The 21,883-nt window shown below is 41.3% G+C and overlaps 1 protein-coding gene across 1 annotated transcript in view; it reads right to left on the minus strand.

The window, feature by feature from the left end:
- The window catches only part of C9 (complement C9), a 63,058-nt gene that overhangs the window by 38,267 nt on the left and 2,908 nt on the right, over positions 1-21,883 (minus strand). The window contains exons 2-4 of the mRNA XM_047731131.1: positions 12,541-12,646; positions 11,983-12,127; positions 11,582-11,729 (exon numbers count right to left, since the gene is read on the minus strand). Of these exons, the coding sequence (XP_047587087.1) occupies positions 11,582-11,729; positions 11,983-12,127; positions 12,541-12,646 (399 nt within the window). The remainder of the gene's footprint in view (positions 1-11,581; positions 11,730-11,982; positions 12,128-12,540; positions 12,647-21,883) is intronic.

Raw genomic sequence — 21,883 nt, forward strand, 5'->3', positions numbered from 1 at the left:
ATGACCGGAGCCGAAATCAGATGCTTAACTGACTGAACCACCCTGGCGCCCCCAAATGGCACATTCTTTTTTTTTTTTTTAAAGATTTTATTTATTTATTTGACAGACGGAGATCACAAGTAGGCAGAGAGGCAGGCAGAGAGAGAGGAGGAAGCAGGCTCCCCGCTGAGCAGAGAGCCCGATGTGGGGCTCGATCCCAGGACCCTGGGATCATGACCTGAGCCGAAGGCAGAGGCTTTAACCCACTGAGCCACCCAGGCGCCCCCAAATGGCACATTCTTAATGAATTTTGAATCTGTAAAGAAAGTGACGTTACAACTCAACTTTAAAGGAAGGTACTTAAGGAACAAATTTAGGGATATCTTTCTCAGAGCTAAATACAGTTAAAATTAACCACTTCTGACTTTTTGCTCTACCAGAACCTTTCATGAAAAATGCTATGGCCCTAAAATTTAACATAGGGCCAAAAAAATCAGATTTAGTTGAATAAGAAAGAAAAGAGACATTAGTATCTGGTTTACTTTCTCAAACATCTAATGCCTCATGACAGGTTAACATTTCAGCTTCACTTCTTCACCCATCTCTGTATCCACAGCAAATGAGTCATACTTTTTTCCCCTTTGGTATGACTAAGGTTTTGATACAAAGACAAGGAACACTGGAAACAAATGATCTGCTTTTTTCTCCAACAAGCCAGTACATTTTCTTTGTTCTATAGTGAAATTGTCCTTCAAAAATCTCTATTAACAGAGACCCTGTACCTCTTCACTTACAGGGAATAATGACATTAATCTTTGCTTATAATGATGATGAACTCTTGGGTGACTATGATACCCTCGCAGAGTGTAGTGTTTGTAGTAAATAATGAGTAATATTAAGAGAGTTAATACACAGTCTTTGATCTCATGAAAATTATATTCAAACTGGGGAGTCGGACATATAACCACCAATTTCAAAAAAGAGTCCAAGGTCAAATGCACTTGATGAGCCAATGAGCAGCACAGGCAATTGCCACGCAGGTTCCCAAAAGGAAGAAACCTCATGGCAGCGTCATAAATAGAGGTTAGAAGTAGTAGGATTTGATTTGGGTGCTGCAGAATGGGGACGGAAGGGTAGGTGGGACGAATGGTGTGAGCAAAATCCTGCTGGTGGAAATGTGTATGGCATGAATTCAGGCAGTAGTCTTCAGATTTTCTGTTCGTCTACTCTATAAAAAATTATGACAAATTTTGCCTGCCTGCACAATGTTGGCGTGACATCTAAGATTTTTCATCTTAAGTTTAAGCAGTTGCAAAGGATATAATTTCTCAACATGCTATAAATATTTACATCTTATAGTTATTTTGCCTCTTTTTAAAATAAATCCAATGAACTATAAATGCCATAGTGATGGTGGTTGTCCAATCCCTGCAATGTTTATATTTCTTTAGCAACTAGACATTTTGTAGTATTCCTTTTGATTCTTTTTTTTAAAAGACACTTTATTTTTTAGAGCAATTTTAGGTTCACAGAAAAATGAGTGAAAGATATAGAGATTTCCCATATGAACCCACCCCCTTTTGATTCTTCAGTCTATTTTTCTAGTCCATTTCCACCACAGAAATTTAGCTTAATGTAATGTTATTTTGGCTTGGAAGTTTTAATGGATCACTTTTTAAATACTTTTTTGTATCAAAAAGGTATTAATTGAAATTTTACAAATAATAAGTATCCTTTGACTATCGGGTCTAAATAATTAAAAACTCCTCTGGATTGAGTTTATAATTATTAGCAATATATATATGTATATTAAAAAATTTAAATAGTTAACAAACTTTTTTTTTTATAAAGGTGTCTCAATGAATTGAATGGGTGTCTTTTTAAATTAAGTGATTAGTTCCTGCCTTCATGGATGAATATTACTTATTGCTAGAAAAAGACAAGATTCATGACCAATCGTATTCCTACTTTCCATTTTTGTAGATATTAATGTTGATAAACTTTACTCACATACGTAAGTGGAAAAGAATAGAAGGCATTTTGTCATGGCAAGGTCACTTGATTCTTTGATCTCCTGAGTTTTGCGCCAAAAAAAGATCACTAGTCTATCATTAAGAATTATTTTTATAACCCATTATCTGATAATTGATTACAATATCTTTCAAAAAGAAGTGGAGATGGGTTGACTTATAAGATACTGGCATCCAACTCAGCACCAATATTTGGAAATGTTTCTTGGTTCTTCAACCACAGAGTAAAACTGAGATGGGTGAGGGGAGCACTCTTCTTTTGGAAGGTGATAGTTAAGTAATTGTAAAAGGGGAAGGAGAGGAGAGAATGGGCCTCACAACTTGGATCCTACAGAGTTGCTAAACTTTCTGAGTTTTTGAAAAATATTTATGTATGGAATTGAAGATTCACTGTTTGTTCAATAGATGAGTTAAGCCACTAATAGTTGAGAGAACTATTATTTAAAACTTACCTGTCTCCCCCTTAGAAAGTCTTTGCATCTTACAGTATGCATACCCTACTTTGAAGATTTTGTTTTACAGAACAGCAAATTGACTAGTTGGCTGGATCCATCTGGAAAGTTGCAATGAAACTGCTCCACAGTCTAAAGCACGACTAAGGAAGAAATGTTTCAAAACCTTTGACTTGGTTCCACCACTACAGAGACAGCCAGTCTAGTCTAGAATGAGCCAATTTTTTTATTTGGCCAAGAAACATGAAAACTTCTATGGTTGGAATGTCATCGCCTGGGAAATAAAAAAAAGCATGTGTATTTTAGCAGCACCCAGAGATGCCTGTTTTCATGCCAACATCTAGAACCATAAGCAGTTCCAATTTGCCAGGTGAACAGAAAAGAAAGCTCCTGCCACAGAAGGGGTTCTACGCTTTAGATCACATAAAAAAAGTAATTTGTTGCATACCATACATCATTTACAGCTGGCTTGGATTTCTATTTTTTCAATGAGCACAAGATGGGTTGGGGATTTCCCTAAACACTTCTGGAGAATCTCAAATGCCTACAAGGCAAAAAGCGGAAACATTTGTGTTACAAGGGAATTCTGCTGGCATTAAGAATTTAAGGGGGAGTCCTTCAAATGAAAAAAAAAAGGTATAAATTAATGACTGTGGGTACTTGTGACTTTCATGTGTGAAAGAGTCTGATTGTATATGACTGCTGGTGAGACTTGTTGACATTTTCCAGATAGGATTACGTAGAAGCAGTTTCTAAGCCTGTTGCTATGACTAGGGTGTTTACTCCTATTACTTCTATTCAATATATCCCAGAGCCCCTTGGAAGAATAATAGCCATGCATGGTAAATAAATACAGAATGTTCATAGGATTGAAGAATATCACTGATATAATAAAGCATGTCATTCTGAGAATGCTTCTTAAATATTAATTACTGATTTCCTCTCTTCTATACTCTTAATTCAAAAATTCAGAAAATCAGGACGGGAATAAAGATGGCGGCCTCCCGGTGTCCAGCCCAGAGGAGCCGAGAGCCCGGGGCCCCACTCCTCAGTGCGCCCTCAGAGAACAGTGCCAAATGACTCCCGCCACCCTGGCCTCCGGCCGCGCTCCGAGCTGACCGAGCCTGCGACCGGTTCAAAGCAACCCCGAGCTGAGAGTCACTCCTCGGCTCTGTCTCTGCAGCCGGCTTCCCCGTTCTAATACCAGTGGGGAATCCTGATTGCTCAGAAGTGTTCCAGGGTGCACCCAGACTGCACCACGGTCGATACAACCAGCTACATCTGTTCACTCATCTCTCACCAAAATGACTAGGAGGAGGGATGCCCAACAGAAGAAAAATGCAGAGGATGGACCTTCTACAACAGAGATAATGGCTATCAACCTAGACAATATGTCGGAAAGATAATTCAGGCTAACAATTATCTAAGCAATAGCTAGGTTGGAGAAAGCCATGGATGACCAAATGGAATTGATTAGGGCTGAGCTGAAAGCGACCAGACAGGATGTTCACAATGTTAGGGCAGAGCTAAAAGCTATCAGGGCTGAGGTTCACAATGCTCTCAATGAGTTCCAATCTAATCTAAATTCTTTAAAAGCTAGGGTAACTGAGACAGAAGATAGAATTAGTGATCTGGAGGACAAACAGATAGAGAGAAAGGATCAAGAGGAAGCCTGGAACAAACAGCTTAGAAACCATGAAAACAGAATCAGGGAAATAAATGACGCCATGAAACGTTCCAACGTCAGAATCATTGGAATCCCTGAAGGGGAGGAGAAAGAAAGAAGTCTAGAAGATATAGTGGAACAAGTTCTTCATGAAAATTTTCCCAATCTCGCAAATGGAACCAGCGTTCATGTACTAGAGGCCGAACGGTCTCCACCCAAGATGATAGATTCCAGAAAAACATCAAGGCACCTGAGAGTCAAATTGAGGAATCATAATTGTAGATACAATCTCTTGAAAGCCGCTAAGACAAAAGGCTCCTTACTTACAGAGGAAAGCCCATCAGAATAATGTCAGACCTGTCCACAGAGACCTGGCAAGCCAGAAAGGGCTGGCAAGATATATTCAGGGCACTAAATGAGAAGAACATGAAGCCAACAATACTTTATCCAGCAAGACTGACATTCAAAGTGGATGGAGAGATAAAGAATTTCCAAGACCGGAAAGGCTTAAAAGACTATGCGACCACCCAGCCAACACTGCAGGAAATATTAAGGGGGGGTTCTATAAAAGAGGAAAAATCCTAATAATAGCATTGAACAGAAATATAGAGACAATCTAAAGAAAGAAAGACTTCAAAGGTAACACGATGTCAATAAAAACGTATCTCTCAATAATCACTCTCAATGTGAATGGCCTAAATGCACCCATAAAATGGCACAGGGTTGCAGATTGGATAAAACGACAGGACCGATCCATATGTTGTCTTCAAGAGACCCATTTTGAACCTAAAGATACACCCAGACTGAAAGTGAAGGGATGGAGAAGCATCTTTCATGACAATGGGCCTCAAAAGAAGGCTGGGGTAGCGATTCTCATATCAGATAAATTAGATTTTAAGCTAAAGACTGTAGTCAGATATACAGAAGGACACTACATCATTCTTAAAGGGAATATCCACCAAGATGATCTAACAATTGTAAATATCTATGCCCCCAATATGGAAGCAGCCAATTACATAAGAAAACTGTTAATCAAGATAAAGAGTCATATTGATATGAATACATTAATAGTAGGAGATCTTAACACGCCTCTCTCAAAAATAGACAGATCATCGAAGCAGAAAATCAATAAAGAAACAAGAGCATTGAATGACACATTGGACCAGATGGACCTCATAGATATATACAGAACATTCCACCCTAAAACTACAGAATACTCATTCTTCTCAAGTGCACATGGAACCTTCTCAAGAATAGACCACATACTGGGTCACAAATCAGGACTCAACCGATACCAAAAGACTGAGATTATTCCCTGCATATTCTCAGATCACAATGCTTTGAAACTGGAGCTCAATCACAAGGAAAAGTTCAGAAGGAACTCAAACACCTGGAAGCTAAAGACCACCTTGCTTAAGAATGCTTGGATCAACCAGGAGATCAAAGAAGAACTGAAACAATTCATGGAAACCAATGAGAATGAAGACACTTTGGTCCAAAACCTATGGGATACAGCAAAGGCAGTCCTAAGGGGGAAATACATAGCCATCCAAGCCACCCTCAAAAAAATTGAAAAATCCACAACACAGCAGCTGTCTCTACACCTTCAAGAACTGGAGAATCAACAACAAATCAAACCAACTCCACACATAAGAAGGGAAATCATCAAGATTAGAGCTGAGATCAATGAGGTAGAAACCAGAGATCCAGTAGAACGTATCAATGAAACTAGAAGCTGGTTTTTGAAAGAATCAATAAGATCGGTAAACCATTGGCCACACTAATCCAAAAGAAAAGAGAGAAAGCCCAAATTCACAAAATTATGAATGAAAAGGGAGAGATCACAACTAACACCAAGGAAGTAGAAACAATCATCAGAAGTTATTAACAACAGTTATATGCCAATAAGCTAAGCAACCTAGATGAAATGGATGCATCCTTGGAAAACTGTAAACTCCCAAAATTGAACCAGGAAGAAATCGACAACCTAAATAGACCGATATCTAGTAATGAGATGGAAGCAGTGATCAAAAACCTCCCAAAAAAACAAGAGCCCAGGACCTGACGGATTCCCTGGGGAATTCTACCAAACTTTGAAAGAAGAAATAACACCTATTCTTCTGAAGCTGTTTCAAAAAATTGAAGCAGAAGGAAAGCTTCCAGACTCTTTCTATGAAGCCAACATTACCCTGATCCCCAAACCAGGCAAAGACCCTACCAAAGAGGAAAATTTCAGACCAATATCACTGATGAATATGGATGCTAAGATTCTCAACAAGATCCTAGCAAACAGGATCCAACAGCACATTAAAAAGATTATCCACCATGACCAGGTGGGATTCATTCCTGGGCTACAAGGATGATTAACATTCACAAATCAATCAATGTGATAGAACAAATTAATAAGAAAAGAGAAGAACCACATGGTCCTCTCAATTGATGCAGAAAAAGCATTTGAGAAAATCCGGCATCCGTTCCTGATTAAAACGCTTCAAAGTATAGGGAGAGAGGGAACATTCCTGAACTTCATCAAATCTATCTATGAAAGACCCACAGCACATATCATCCTCAATGGGAAAAAGCTCGCAGCCTTCCCATTGAGATCAGGAACAGAACAAGGATGCCCACTCTCACCACTCTTTTCAACATAGTATTAGAAGTCCTAGCAATAGCAATCAGACAACAAAGAGAAATAAGAGGTATCCAAATGGGCAATGAAGAAGTCAAACTGTCTCTCTTCGCAGATGACATGATTCTTTACATGGAAAACCCAAAAGACTCCACCCCCAAACTACTAGAACTCATACAGCAATTCAGTAACGTGGCAAGATACAAAGTCAATGTACAGAAATCAGCGGCTTTCTTATACACTAACAATGAAAATACAGAAAGAGAAATTAGAGAATTGATTCCATTTACTATAGCACCAAGAACCATAAGATACCTGGGAATAAACCTCACCAAAGAGGTAAAGGATCTGTACTCGAGGAACTACAGAACACTCATGAAAGAAATCGAAGCAGACACAAAAAGATGGAAGACCATTCCATGCTCTTGGATCTGAAGAATAAACATTGTTAAAATGTCTATACTGCCTAGAGCAGTCTATACTTTTAATGCCATTCCAATCAAAATTCCACTGGTATTCTTCAAAGAGCCGGAGCAAATAATCCAAAAATTTGTATGGAACCAGAAGAGACCCCGAATTGCTAAGGAAACGTTGAAAAACAAAAATAAAACTGGGGGCATCACGTTACCTGATTTCAAGCTTTACTACAAAGCTGTGATCACCAAGACAGCTTGGAACTGGCATAAAAACAGACACATAGACCAGTGGAACAGAGTAGAGAGCCCAGATATGGACCCTCAACTCTATGGTCAGTTAATCTTCGACAAAACAGGAAAAAATATACAGTGGGAAAAAGACAGTCTCTTCAATAAATGGTGCTGGTAAAACTGGGCAGCTATATGTAGAAGAATGAAACTTGACCATTCTCTTACACCGTACACAAAGATAAACTCAAAATGGATAAAAGACTTCAACGTGAGACACGAATACATTAAAATCCTAGAGGAGAACATAGGCAATAACCTCTTCGATATCAGCCACAGCAACTTCTTTCAAGATATGTCTCCAAAGGCAAAGGAAACAAAAGCGAAAATAAACTTTTGGGACTTCATCAAAATCAAAAGCTTCTGCACAGCAAAGGAAACAGTCAAGAAAACAACGAGGCAACCCACGGAATGGGAGAAGATATTTGCAAATGACAGTACAGACAAAAGATTGATATCCAGGATCTACAAAGAACTCCTCAAACTCAACACACACAAAACAGATAATCATATCAAAAAATGGGCAGAAGATATGAACAGACACTTCTCCAATGAAGATATACAAATGGCTATCAGACACATGAAAAAATGTTCATCATCACTAGCCATCAGGGAGATTCTAATTAAAACCACATTGAGATATCACCTTACACCAGTTAGAATGGCCAAAATTAGCAAGACAGGAAACAACATGTGTTGGAGGGGATGTGGAGAAAGGGGAACCCTCTTACACTGTTGGTGGGAATGCAAGTTGGTGCAGCCTCTTTGGAGAACAGTGTGGAGATTCCTCAAGAAGTTAAAAATAGAACTTCCCTATGACCCTGCAATTGCACTACTGGGTATTTACCCCAAAGATACAGATGTAGTGAAAAGAAGGGCCAGCTGTACCCCAATGTTTATAGCAGCAATGGCCACGGTCACCAAACTGTGGAAAGAACCAAGATACCCTTCAACGGACGAATGGATAAGGAAGATGTGGTCCATATACACTATGGAGTATTATGCCTCCACCAGAAAGGATGAATACCCAACTTTTGTAGCAACATGGACGGGACTGGAAGAGGTTATGCTGAGTGAAATAAGTCAAGCAGAGAGAGTCAATTGTCCTATGGTTTCACTTATTTGTGGAGCATAACAAATAGCATGGAGAACATGGGGAGTTCGGAGAAGGGAATTGGGGGAAATTGGGAGGGGAGGTGAACAATGAGAGAGTATGGACTCTGAAAAACAATCTGAAGGGCTAGAAGAGGTGGGGGGGGTGGGAAGTTGGGGGAACCAGGTGGTGGGTATTAGAAAGGGCACGGACTGCATGGAGCACTGGGTGTGGTACAAAAACAATGAATACTGTTATGCTGAAAATAAATTTAAAAAAATGATTAAAAAAAAAAGAAAAAAAAATTCAGAAAATCAACTTAAGGAGTTTCATTTTCTAAGGTTAGTTTTGCTTTGAAGTTAGGGTGTTGATTTACAGGCTTTGCAGTGATCGGGGGAAATGACGTAGGTGCTGATGAGCATGGGGGGAGAGGCCAAGGTATGGCGGCATGGTGAAAAAAATAGAGTTTTCTAAAAGTCAGAGAAACTTGGGTTTAGTTCCACTAGAAACTAAAGATTTCTGCCAGAATTGAAAGAGACTAAACTGGTCTTGCTGGCTTCCCTCCCCCTGCTTTTTTTTTTTTTTTTCCCTGTAAAGTGAATATAATACTTTCTCTGACAACCTCAGGATTATTATGAAAAATCTATAGAAAAAAATGTAGGAAAGAAAGTTCAAAGCATTATGCCAATGAAAGCTGTTGGAGAATAATAGACTTTAGGAACACTGGTTACAGGTAATTGTTCATGGTAATGAGGAATTTAATAAAGAATACTGGTGGAATTATTCGATGAGGACCTACTTCATTTTTCACCTCTTCAGCCAACTTTCCCCATGGTGGGGGGCCCCACTCTCTTCCTTGGTCCTGAAGACTCAACCCTATATCATTCTCTGTCACCAGCCCTTACCATGGCAAAAGATGATATAATTACCCAGCTCCCTGGGATGCCTCATTATGAAACTTTCTAGCAAATGCTATATAATCCATTTCTCTGTTCTCTGAACAAAGAAAACTAATAGATTACAAATGATTGTTTTTCAGCTGAGCGGGCTAAAATTTCTATATCCTTTCACAAGGTGTAAATTTGCATTGAGTGAAAATACATAATATGTGCAAAGCCCTGCCTCAAGCCCATCTGTTTAGATTAAGGAGAATACTGCTTCTTGGATCCCAAATACAACAAAAACAATGTCATAATGGACTTCGACCATGGACTCAACAGTTTCTCCCTGAGGAGAGCAGGAGAAAGAGTCAGAACTCATTGGAGCAGGCTGTGATCTGGTTATAAGGTGTCTGACAACCCCCATACCATTTACTGACAATTATTAAAATAACCTCCTGTGTTTGGAGACAAAGACCGTACACTGTATTCAAGACTCCTACCTTCAGGCTAGGAGCCAAAGACACTTAGTAGGCAATACTTGAATGCTGCTAGGACGAGATTTTATAATGTGAGTAAAGGGTGTGTAAAATGTTTTACCCATTTCCTAACTCTTGGTACCTTGGATTTTTCTCCTTATTGAGATTCAACAAGTGCAAGTTCAATCTAGCTTGGAGGGAGAAGACATCTCCGTTTATGGCCAACCCTGATCCAGAGGCCTTACCTTAGGAACTGCCCCCCCTACCCTGGATAGGGTTTCTCAGTCTGAGCTCCACTGACGCTGTGGGTCTGGCCACTGTGTGCCTTTCAGGATTGGTCCAATCTAGGGCCTCTACCCACTGGATATCGGCAGTGCTCCCTCATCCCCTGAGTCCTCTGTCCCATCCCCCACAGTTATGACCACTAGAATAGTTTCCAGACATCATCAAATGTCCTCTGGGGAGCAAATCACCCCTGGTTGAGAACCAGTACCTTAGTCCCTCTATTAGCCTTGCTTTTACCATTGCCTTCATCTTCTTTCCTCTCCTTATCCCCGTCCCAGGAATTAAGTCCTGAACCTGAATTTACTTCTAGGGACCCAGTTTCAATCTTACCGGATACCAGTTGACTGTATTTTAGAAGCATTTATTTTCATTAATTCATGAGCTGATTGATTAATTCACCTATTTGTCTATTCTCCAGTGTTGATAGACCATCTGTGATGAACCAGGCACTGAGATTTATGAGGTTGATAAGACACATCACATGGCAGACAGTGAAACAGAGCCACGTGCCATCTCCATCAATAGACCAGTGGATGTGGGGAAAAATGTGTCTCTGTTGAGTATAATTTGGCAACAAATCTACCCAAAGTACCATTACTGAAAACAGCTCAGAACTTATGGAAACTGAAATGGAAACTATGCCATGGGCATCCCTGGAATGTTCTCTGACTATATGGAACAGAACAGAACAGCCCCTTGGACCTACATCATTTTCCTAATTCCTAGAACACAGATCTCTGGTTAATGGTCTTTATTCTATAAAACTCTTGAGTTCTAAACTGTTCAAGACTTCTCATCTGAGCTTAGCTGGCCCTAGCCCCTACGTTTTGCACAGAAAATGGGCGAAACTTCACTTTGTAATGAGAACAAGAATCTCAACACCATCACCAACCAACATCACAACTGCTTCTTCTGTGCTTTCCTCTTGGGTCAGCTCTACAATGCTGTACTCTTCTGAGAACGTATAACCAGATGTCGATCCAGAACAAGTTCCCATGGAAGACAGCCTTACCGACAATTCAAACATCTGAATGGCCAGACCCACCACTGGCAATTCAATGTCAAGTGATAACATGTCACTTGAACATGGCTGTGGCCTTTCTGAAGTTCTTAACTGAGGTGTGTCACCTCCTGCTGGACTCGGAGAAAATCAGCTATCATCCTGATTGTACAGACCCCTTCCTGAGGACGGGCACCTTGTCCAAGTGATCTTGAGATACTGACTTTGCACTTACCTTCTTTTAAGCTCAAGCATATTTCAAGGAGAATGCAGACCAGGGGGCTGCCCTGCCCCCGTGCAGACCCTCCACCACCCTAGCACAGCAGGAAAAGATGGAAGTCCCTTTCTCCCATCTTCATCTAGAAACATTTCAGCCAAATACAGACCCGTAGCCTGCCGTCCGCCCCAGCTCGGATTCTTCCACAACTCTGTCACGGCAGGGGAGATGGGGATCACCTTCACAATCATCCTCGTCTGAAAAGTCCCCACAGTCATTGTCACCGTTACACAGAAACCGTTTCTTGATGCATCGGCCTGTGATCAAAATCAAGAAAGACACTGTGTGTTTCATGCCAGATTTCCTCTCTCTTCCTGATGTAAGCAAATGGACTTTAACAATGGAGGGGAGGCAACGGGCACACACTTGAATTCTTTGTACATTTACAGAAAGCCCTTTGACCAGCCCCTTTCGCACTTGGAAACATAAGCGTGTAAAAGCAGGCTTTGTTCTTTTTGTTCGCGAGTGCGCACAGAAGCCCGTGGGGAGTAAGGGGGATACGAGGATTACCTGTACCACATTTAAAGTCATTGCCACAGTCCTCCTCCACGTCTTCACAGGGCTCAGTGGGTTCACACTGTTGTCTGTCTCCCACTGCCTCTATGCACTTCTGCCCATTGTATTGTCCAAAGATCTCAATGCTCCTTGAACGGAACTGCACAAAACAAGCTAGAAATATTAGAATTTCTATGGCCAAAAGAGGGTAATGATCTAAAACTGCGTCCACAGCACTGTAGCCCTCTAGACCAGTTAAGTTGATTGTTTCAAGATGGAAGCCCTAAAAGTAGTCAGCAATATTAAAGTAATACCTCACATGCTAGGGTTGGCTCTCTCTCCTTCAGCATCTGGTTCTTCAAGGCACACATTTATTATTGTGTGCCATGGTGAGATTTCTAGGCAAATTGAACCTCATCCACATAGATATTTATCTTTCCTTCTTAGTTGGGAACTCAGTGGGGGTGGGGGTGGGAACTCCCTGCCTCCTAGTCCTTTTCCTGGAGATGCTGGCAACACAGTTTCCATTTGGGGTCATTGGTGGGGAATGAATTGGTGGGGAATGACACTTACCTTTAGTCTGAGGCAAGGGTCACATTGCGACCATTCGCTCCAAGAGCTCATTCTGCAGTCTATGGGAAGTGGCTTCTCGTTGTCTTCTACTACCCGTGGGCCATAACTAAGAGAACAGAATCATCAACTTCATGGCGTGACTCGTGTCTGTGTCCAAGAAGTCTTCCCGAACCAGTCTGATTTATTTACTATTTTTCTGCTTTCCAAATCAAAGGACTTATCCTTTTTTTTCTAAGATTTTTTTTAAGTTTATTTGAGAGAGAGAGTGAGAGATAGAGCATGAGCAGAGGAAGAGGGAGAAGCAGGCTCCCGCTGAGCAGGGAGCCCCATGCGGGACTTGATCCCAGGACGCTGAGATCATGACCTAAGTCGAAGGCAGATGCTTAACCGACTGAGCCACCCAGGAGCCCCGAAAATCAAAGAAATTATCCTTTTACTAGATCTCTCATTTGACATTGGATCATAAGCAGCTTTATGTTTTCAATTGGTCTTCTTATTGAATTCTTGTACTGCTTTGTGACTTAACGTTCGACCTAACCACAATATAGTAATGGTGATCAGGGAAACAGGCAAGTCATCATCGTACTGCCTGTTTATGTGCATTAGTCTCAGATTTCGTGCTACCTTCTAGAGACCTTTTTTCACTTTGCTTCCCGCAGAGTCTGAAAAAGCCTCCAGTTGCCTGGTTTTCTTGTAAGCCAGCGGGATCAGGCAAGCACCTGGGAGCCTAGCTTTCCTACCCCTGCTCTGTTCACATCCTAAACAAGACTTACCCTTCACGCTCTGCTTCAGGACTAACCCCTCACCATTCTGCATTTTAACACTTATACTTTGGCCCTTACAGCCTTCCCTCCCACCCCAGATCCAAAGCTCAGCTGTGCTTTTCTGAGCTTTGAACTTTCTTTCTTGGTTCACCATTTGGATCTCTTCTGGTTACAACACCTCCTTGGATGACAATCTTCTTTAATGAAAGAAAACAAAACAAAATGAAACAAAACAAAACCAAAAGCAAAAACCACTGAACAAGCATCCTATGAATGCTCTGCCCCGACTTCCCAGAGCTGGCACCTGTCCTTTCTAGAGTGCAGCCTCTGACTTTAGAGGGCTGGCTCCGTAAGGCCATTGCCTCCACAAAGCCTCTAAATCCCAGTTCTCTGAGACCTTGACCAATTGAACGTGGTCTCCATTAAAACTCTTTCTCCCTCCCAGTTTCTTTCCATGTGTTGTATATTGTGTTCAAGTTTTTGATACTAAACAGAAAGAAGCAAATGAATGAGCAAAAAAGACCTTCTTTGTGAACTCTACATTTCCTTGCAGCTGCTCCCATTCCTGCCCTTTCATAATGTAAAAGAATTTGTAAAAGAATTGTTATCAACATATTTGTTTCTCTTTTATAAAAAAGGGGGAAAAAAGAGTTTCATCTCCCCCTTCATCTTTAGGTACTTCTTAAATTCTCTCATCCTTTTAGCCAACTTCCTTGGGAGAGTAGTTTGAATCCTGTATTTTGTTCCTTACTCCCAATCAACTGCTCAGCCCTCCTGGGGGACATTGCTCTGGCCAAAGTCAATGATGATTGCCATGTGGCTCACTTGGTCCTTTCAGTGCTTCTCTTATTGACTTCCTCACAGGGGTCAATGCAATTGGCCATTCTTGCTGTTTAAAATACTCTCTTCCCTTGGACTGAATGACACTAAACTACCATTTCTTCTTTCTCTTCCTTCGGTTCTCCTACTCACCCATGTGCTCCTCCTCCTTAGACGGTCTCTGGAATGCTATTTTTCCAGGCCTTGTCCTTGAATCCACTTTTTTGTTTTTTCTCTCTACACTTTCCCAGGGCTTTGGTTTCCATGCATATGCTAATGACGCTCAGAGATAAGTCTGCCGTCCAGACATCTCTCCTGAATTTTAAGCTCTTGGATAAAACTCCCAACTGGACATCTGCACTTGGATTTCATTATGGTCCATTGAACTCAAAATATTCTCAAAACAAATTCATCATTTTTTCTCTCCTCTCAAAGCTGTACTTACTGTCTGGGTGAACAGCACTTTCATTTATGCAGTTGGCCTGACCAGAGGCTTGGGTGCTGCCTGTCTTATCCTGCAACCCTCACACTCATCGCCTATAGCTAATCAACCATTAAAATCTGTTGTTTAGTCTTGTAAATGACTCTCGAATCCATCCATGCTTCAGCTCTGACAGATGCTTCTCTGTTCTACACTAAGATTACATCTCTCCTGGATGACAACAATATCTTGCTAATCCAGTTCCCATAAATTGTATGTAGGATCTTCTAAAAATGCAGATTTGATTGTACCATACCCCTCCTGAAAACATTTCTGGAAGCTTCCTATCACTCTTATGATAAAATCCAAATTTTCTAACATGGTGCAGCGGGCAGAATAATGACACCCCAACATGTCCCTAACCTAATCCCTAGAATCTGAGAATATTTTACCTTACAGGGCAGAAAGGTGTCTGTAGATGTGACTTAGAAATATTATTCTGGGTGGACTCATTCCAAACGTGTAAGCTCCTAAATGCAGAAGAACAGTTCAGGGAGATATAAAGACAGAAGAAGAGGTAGGAGAAATTCAAAGCATAAGAAGGGACCCCACTGGCTCTTGCTGGCTGTGAAAGTGGAAAGAAGCCATGAACCAAGGAAGGCAGGCAGCCTCCAGAAGCTGGAAGAACCAAGAAAATGGATTCCCCCTTAGAGCCTCTGGAAAGGTATGCAGTCCTGGTGGCTCTTTGATTTCCTCCTGATGATTCCCCAGGGTTCTGCTTATTTTGCGTCCAAGTAAGCAGGTATCTGGTGCAATGAAGGGAAAACTCCCTTGGTTCTAGAAACTGCACCCTGTAGATCTGTGACATGATACTTTTCTCTTTCCCACCTGCCACTGAGAGCGGCTTCAATGCATAACTAGTTCAGAGGGTACAGTATGGACTGAAGGATGACAGTGGAAGGTGAAATCCACTGAACACACTCCAGAATGATGAGTCTTTTGCTGGCAAGCCTAGAACCCAGCCCACGATGAGGGCTGCTGAGAAAGGCTATTCATCTGTTTCACACACTGGGACCAGGATCCTGCTCCAAAGACATTGGCATCACCACAGACTGTTCTCTAACATCTTTTACGTAAATAATAGCACCACATAAATTATGTACACACTGATTCCCTTCTTTCTCAGTTTCTAACTTAAGGACTCCTTTTCTTTTTTACAGGTTCGACTTACACTCTGGACTTAGTACAGAGCTCTGCCTTTGATCTTTTATTGCCCTTCTAGACCATGATTTGAGTTCATCCCTGGAATGACCCTATCCTCTGAAAGACCCACTAGAAAAGTCCTCTGATCACATCCCTGTCCTGGGAGTGGGACTTACAACCCTCTAGATATCAGGTGTCATGTATCTGTCATAATCAGATACCACAACTGTGTGGCTGAAACAACAGAAATTTATCTTCTCATAGTTCTGAAGGCTAGAAGTCTGAGATCAAGCTGTCTGCTGGGTTGGTTTCTTGGGAGGCTTCTCTCCTGGGCTTGTATATGGCTGGCTTCTCCCTGTGTGTTCAGATGATCTTTCCTCTCTACAGTTGTGTGCAAATTTACTCTTCTTATAAGGACTTATAAGTCGTATTGGATCAGAGCCCAGTAAAAGGAACCCATCTTAACTTAATTACCTCTTTAAAGACCCTAACTCCAAACACAGTCATATTCTGAGGTATTGGGGGTTAGGACTTCAACATATGAATGGGGGTAGGGGACACAATTCAGCCTACAACATTCAATAAATGTTTTTTTAACTAAGCAGTTTCTTCTATTTAATTTTTTTTTAATTTTTAAAAAGATTTTATTTATTTATTTGACAGAGAAAGACACAGCAAGAGAGGGAACACAAGCAGGGGGAAGAAGAGGGAGAAGAGGGAGAAGCAGGCTTCCGGCGGAGCAGGGAGCCTGATGTGAGCACAGATCCCAGAACACTGGGATCATGACCTGAGGCGAAGGCAGCTGCTTAACGACTGAGCCACCCAGGTGCCCCCAGTTTCTTCTATTTGTCTTCTAGTTTTACTAGACAACTTTCAAATCTCATTTTCTCATTAACCTTTATTCTAACCTCTGAGACATAAATTTTGTAGGTGTTATTAGTTCTTTTTTACAGATGAGAAACTAAAACCAAAATTATACCACTTATCCAAAGTTGGACAGTTACTGGCAAAACTGGATTCAGAATCAACCTCTCTCCACTCCTAGTTCACTGCAATGTTACCCTGTTCCCTATGCTATATCCCCCTCTCATCACCAAGTAAATCCTCTTTGAAATGACCCAAATGGTCATAACTTTGTCAATACTTTTTTTCCCCTCCTTCCTCCTCCCTCCCTCCCCCTCCCCCCCTCCTTCCTTCCTTTCTCCCTTCTTTCCTTCCTTCTTTCTTTCCTTCCTTCCTTCCTTAATAGAGCCATTCTTTAAAGCATATCAGTTGGGGGATGCCTGGGTGGCTCAGTCGATTTAGAGTCTGCCTTCGGCTTAGGTCATGATTTCAGGGTCCAGGGATCAAGCCCTGCATCCGGCTCTCTACTCAGTGGGAAGCCTGCTTCTCCCTCTCTGACTCCCCCTGCTTGTGCTCTTTCTCCCCCCGCCCCACCATCAAATAAATAAATGAAATCTTTAAAGCACATCAGTTGGACAGCTTGGTTGTTGCCTGGATCTACTTTAAGCTTAAACCTAAATGGTGTCAAATTAGACAAAAATAAGTGGGAAAGTGTGTGAGCATCTGGCTGTTTTCCCTTCATTGCACCAGATACCTGGTTACTTAGAGGCAAAATAAGCAGACCCTGGGGAATCATCAGCAGGAAGTAGTAGATTATGCAAAAGGAATGCTGTACTGAAACGAATGCACTACATAAATATTAAGAAAGAAGATGAGTGATCTCGGACAGCTCCTTCTGAGCCCACCGCTCCCTCCCGAGCTCCTCTGACTCACTAGGCAGATAATGTTTTGTGGCTCAAAGACTGTGTATGTACAATGCATACCACCTGCCTTTTGCCCTGCTGAGTTATTAGGCGGACTGGAGAAGTATTTGCAAAGCACTTTCCGGATTCCTAGATGAAATGTGTTTATCAAGTAAAACGTATCTCTAAGTGTTTCAATCTCAGCTTGAAAGTCACTTCCTAGATCAAAGTGATGTACAGCAGCACGACAGGAGGTCTAAGTCTGGGCCAGAAATGCATTCAATGAAGGGCCATTGATGCATGCCTGCTCCCATCTCCTGGCCATGAAGAGATTCCAGCTTTAGTAAAAGGAAACCTCCAGAGCAGCTCACACTCCGGGACACATTGCGGCAGACCCAGGCGAAAAAAAACACCTGCTGTAGGAAGGAATCTTTTTGTCAATAAATAAGGCAATGTGGCTCCTTTGAGTGGTGAAATATAAGCTTCTTAGGATTGCATTCTTAACCCACAGATCTGCCAGTTTGCTTAGTTCATGCAATTCATCAAACGAAAAGGTAATAGGACAACAGTATCCAACACTCATTTTTTTTAGGAACTTTCCTGATTTCCCAAGTCTTAACTTAAGAGCTTCTCTCAGGTGCTCCCAATGAGCCAATATTCAACGACCCTCACAGAGGGCCTGCTCTGTGTCAGGAATGGTTCTAGTGTCTGGGGCTACATGTCTTTACCACCACAGAGCCTGCATTCTAGTGGCTGAGATACAGTAAACGAGAATCCAGCAGATATAACATGCAGTATCAATGAAGACATGTGAGCAGTCAAAGAAAGGAAAGCAGGGTAAGAGGAGGGGTCCCAGGCTGGGGTTGAGGAAGGAGATTTCTTGTATGGAGTAGTCAAAGAACCCTCTCAGAGGAGGTATGGTGATGTAAAAATGTATTCACAATTTTTTTGGCCATTCTTCCCAACAAAGATGGGTTCTAAGTGCCCTCTGCCTGAAGCTGGTAGTGTCTTTTATTTATTTATTTTTAAAAAAAATTTTAAAGATTATTTATTTATTTATTTGACAGACAGAGATTATAAGTAGGCAGAGAGGCAGGCAGAGAGAGAGAGGAAGAAGCAGCCTCCCTGCTGAGCAGAGAGCCCGATGTGGGGCTCGATCCCAGGACTCTGAGATCATGACCTGAGCCGAAGGCAGAGGCTTTAACCCATTGAGCCACCCAGGCGCCCCCGGTAGTGTCTTTCTTAACACCCTGTTGAGTAGAATGCGGTGGAAGTGAGCCTGCATGTTTTAAAGGCTAAAGTTCGAGAAGGCCATACAAGTTCTGCTGGCTTATCTCAAGACATGCACACTGTGAGCCCTTTCCCACTATGGATAAAACTGACTACTCTGAGTCTACCACATGGAGGACAGAGAGAAGGAGAGACGTGGAGACAGATTCTCAAGGAGACTTAAGTGTTCCAGCCCCTAGTGGTTTGAGTCTTCCCAGCCCAAGTGACAGACACAAGAGTGAAGAAGCCATTATAAGAATCCCGGGCCGAGCCACCATCTGACTACATCCATGCGGGAGACCCATGGGAACCCCTTCACAGAGCCCAGTCCACCTTTGGACTCATGAACCAGTAAAATAATTGGTATTATTTTAAGCTACTGTCTTAGGATACTTTTTTACATAGCAATATTGACCAAAACAGATGATACTTGGTTAGATACTTGGATGCATTCAGAGAGAAGCTATTGAGTATCTGGAAAAGGAATGTTCTGTGCTAGGGGAAAGTAAGCGCAAAGGCCCTGAGACAGTATATCAGAAGCACCGAAGTAGGGTGCCTCTCCTGCTTTGTAGGCTGTGGTGAAGAGTTTGGATCTGATTCTGAGCTTGATGGAAATTCTTAGAGGAGTATGAGAACAGGAGTAACACCCAGAGTTAAGTTTTCAAAAGACTTAAAAATGTCTCTGGTTGTTAGATGGAAAATTGACTAGTGGGATGTGGGCGAGGCTGGATACAGGCCAGAAATGATAGTGATTTGGGCTAGAATAGTCACAGTGGAGACAGCAGGCAGTGGGCAGATTTGGGACATATTTTAAGGATAATACCAACAGACGTGCTGTTAGATTGCCTGTGGGAAGGATGCAAATAGGGGAGTCAAGTGTGATTCCCAGGTTATTACCCGAGTAAGCCAGTGAGTGGTGTAGTTTGGGTGAGGTTGGTAGAGAAATCAGTGGGTATGTTTCGGACATGCTAAGTTTGAGATGCCTCTTAGATTTTCAAGAGCTGCTGACTTAAGTAATTAGGCATTGTGTTCAGGGAAGCGAGTGCACCATAGATATAAATTTAAGATTTGTCAAAATGCAAGTGCTATGTCCCTCCATGAGGCTGGATGTGAATGTGAATGGATAGAGTAAGGCTGAGGATGAGCCAACATTTAGTGGAAGTGTTACAACATGTCTGTAGATTAATGGGAATGATTCGGTACAAAGGGAGCTATTGATGATGCAAGAGAGAGGGGGCAGAGTTACAGGTGCAAAGTCCTTGCAGGGGCTGGAACAGATGAAGCCAGTGGACGAGTGGAATGGTGAAATGGTGATGGTGGAATGGTGGAAGTCACAGGAGCACATCTCCCCTAACATCATGGTCTTCACTTGGAGACCTTGGCTGTTTCAATCACTGTGTATTTGTTTATATTCCTTAGTTGACTGTAAGCCAGTGAGGGGAGAGACCCTTGTAATGTGTTCAGTATTACACTGCAATTCCTGATGCAATGTCTGGCCCGCATTGCAAACTCAATAAATATTTACTGTATTACCGAGATAAATAAACAAATGACCCTCCTTGTCCAATAGTAGTTGATGAATAAATATCTGTTAATTTGTATTGAATATGAATATTAAAAACAGGTGTATACAGCCAAAGAAGGAGGGAAAACTGACATTTTGGATATCTTCAATTTAATAATTAAGCCTAGATTTTTCATTAACAGATGTCTGGGTGCTTTTCCAGACTGTTGAGACAAATTTAACTCAAATAAATTGAATAATAATTACTAACATTTGGGAGTGCTTAGTTTACCTCAGGAATTCTTCGAAGCCTTTATTCTTATTACCTAACTTAATTTTTACATCAGGTCTATGAGATATCTATTACTAGTATCATCACACTTTAAAGATAATGAACTGAGCCACAGAGATGGTAAGTAATTTCCCTCAGTTTACACAGCAAAGGTCACCTGGTAGCCAGGTTGGAATTCAAACCCAGGCAGTTTCTCTTCAAGGGCCATCTACCTAGCCACTCCTGGGACTTCCAACTCCCAGTTTAGTGCTCTTTCTTAACTACTCAAAAAATGAAGAATAAGATAATTATGAAAATTATAATTACACCAAAACACACCACCGATACAGTCAAAAGATGAATGACAGATTGGGGGAGATGTTTGTAATTCATACCAGAGACAAAGGACTAGTTTATAAAGTGGTCATAGAAATCCATAAGGGAAAGACAAGAAACTCAATAGGAAAAAGAGAAAAGAACATGGACATTCACAAAGGAAAACATACCCACATTCTTTAAACAGATAAAAAATACGCAACGTTCTTATGGGAATCATTTCATTATGTATAAAAACATTGAATCATCATGATGTACACTGAAACTAAGAGCATATTGTATATCAATTATACCTCAATTAAAAAATAATAAAAAGAGAGAGGGAAGTTAAAACTATTTGAAGATAGGGTTTTGTTTTGTTTTGTTTTACCTATGAGACTGGCAAATACCAAAAAGCTGACTGAAAGCTGTTGACAAGTCTGTGGTTCAGTAAGCATTCTCATACTCTTCTGGGGAACGTGCAAAGTGGTACCAAACTCCCGGAGCCACAGGGCCATTTTAGCAAAGAGACAAAGGTGATTTCCTTGTGATTCCTTTACATCACTTCTGGGAATTCGTCCTCAGGTATAATTATCCACTTGCAAACTGATATAGGACTAAAAATACCCATTGCAAAAGATTGGAAATAACTGAAGTGTTCATCAGTCAAAGATGAATTTTCTGGACTGCATATCCACACAATGGGAAATTAATCAGTTGTGAGGAGAATTAGGAAGTTCCTTCTAAATTGATACAACAAGGTTTCCAGGATATACTGTAAAGGAAAAAGCAAAGTACAAGACAGTATGTGAAAGAAAAGGGAAGGATAAGATTACATATGACTGTATGCTTTAATCTACACTAAAACATTCTGGAAGGATGCACAGAAGACTGATGAAGGTGGCTGCCTAGGAGAATGGGTTAGGGCAGGAGAGGGTAAGATTCTAAGTACTTTATACGTAAGAACATAAATCTCATGAAAAGTTATGGGTGGGAAATCAAGACTTCTCAAGGTACACTTTGTTATATTTT

The sequence above is a fragment of the Lutra lutra genome, chromosome 5, assembly GCF_902655055.1.
Source record: "Lutra lutra chromosome 5, mLutLut1.2, whole genome shotgun sequence".
Taxonomy (NCBI): domain Eukaryota; kingdom Metazoa; phylum Chordata; class Mammalia; order Carnivora; family Mustelidae; genus Lutra; species Lutra lutra.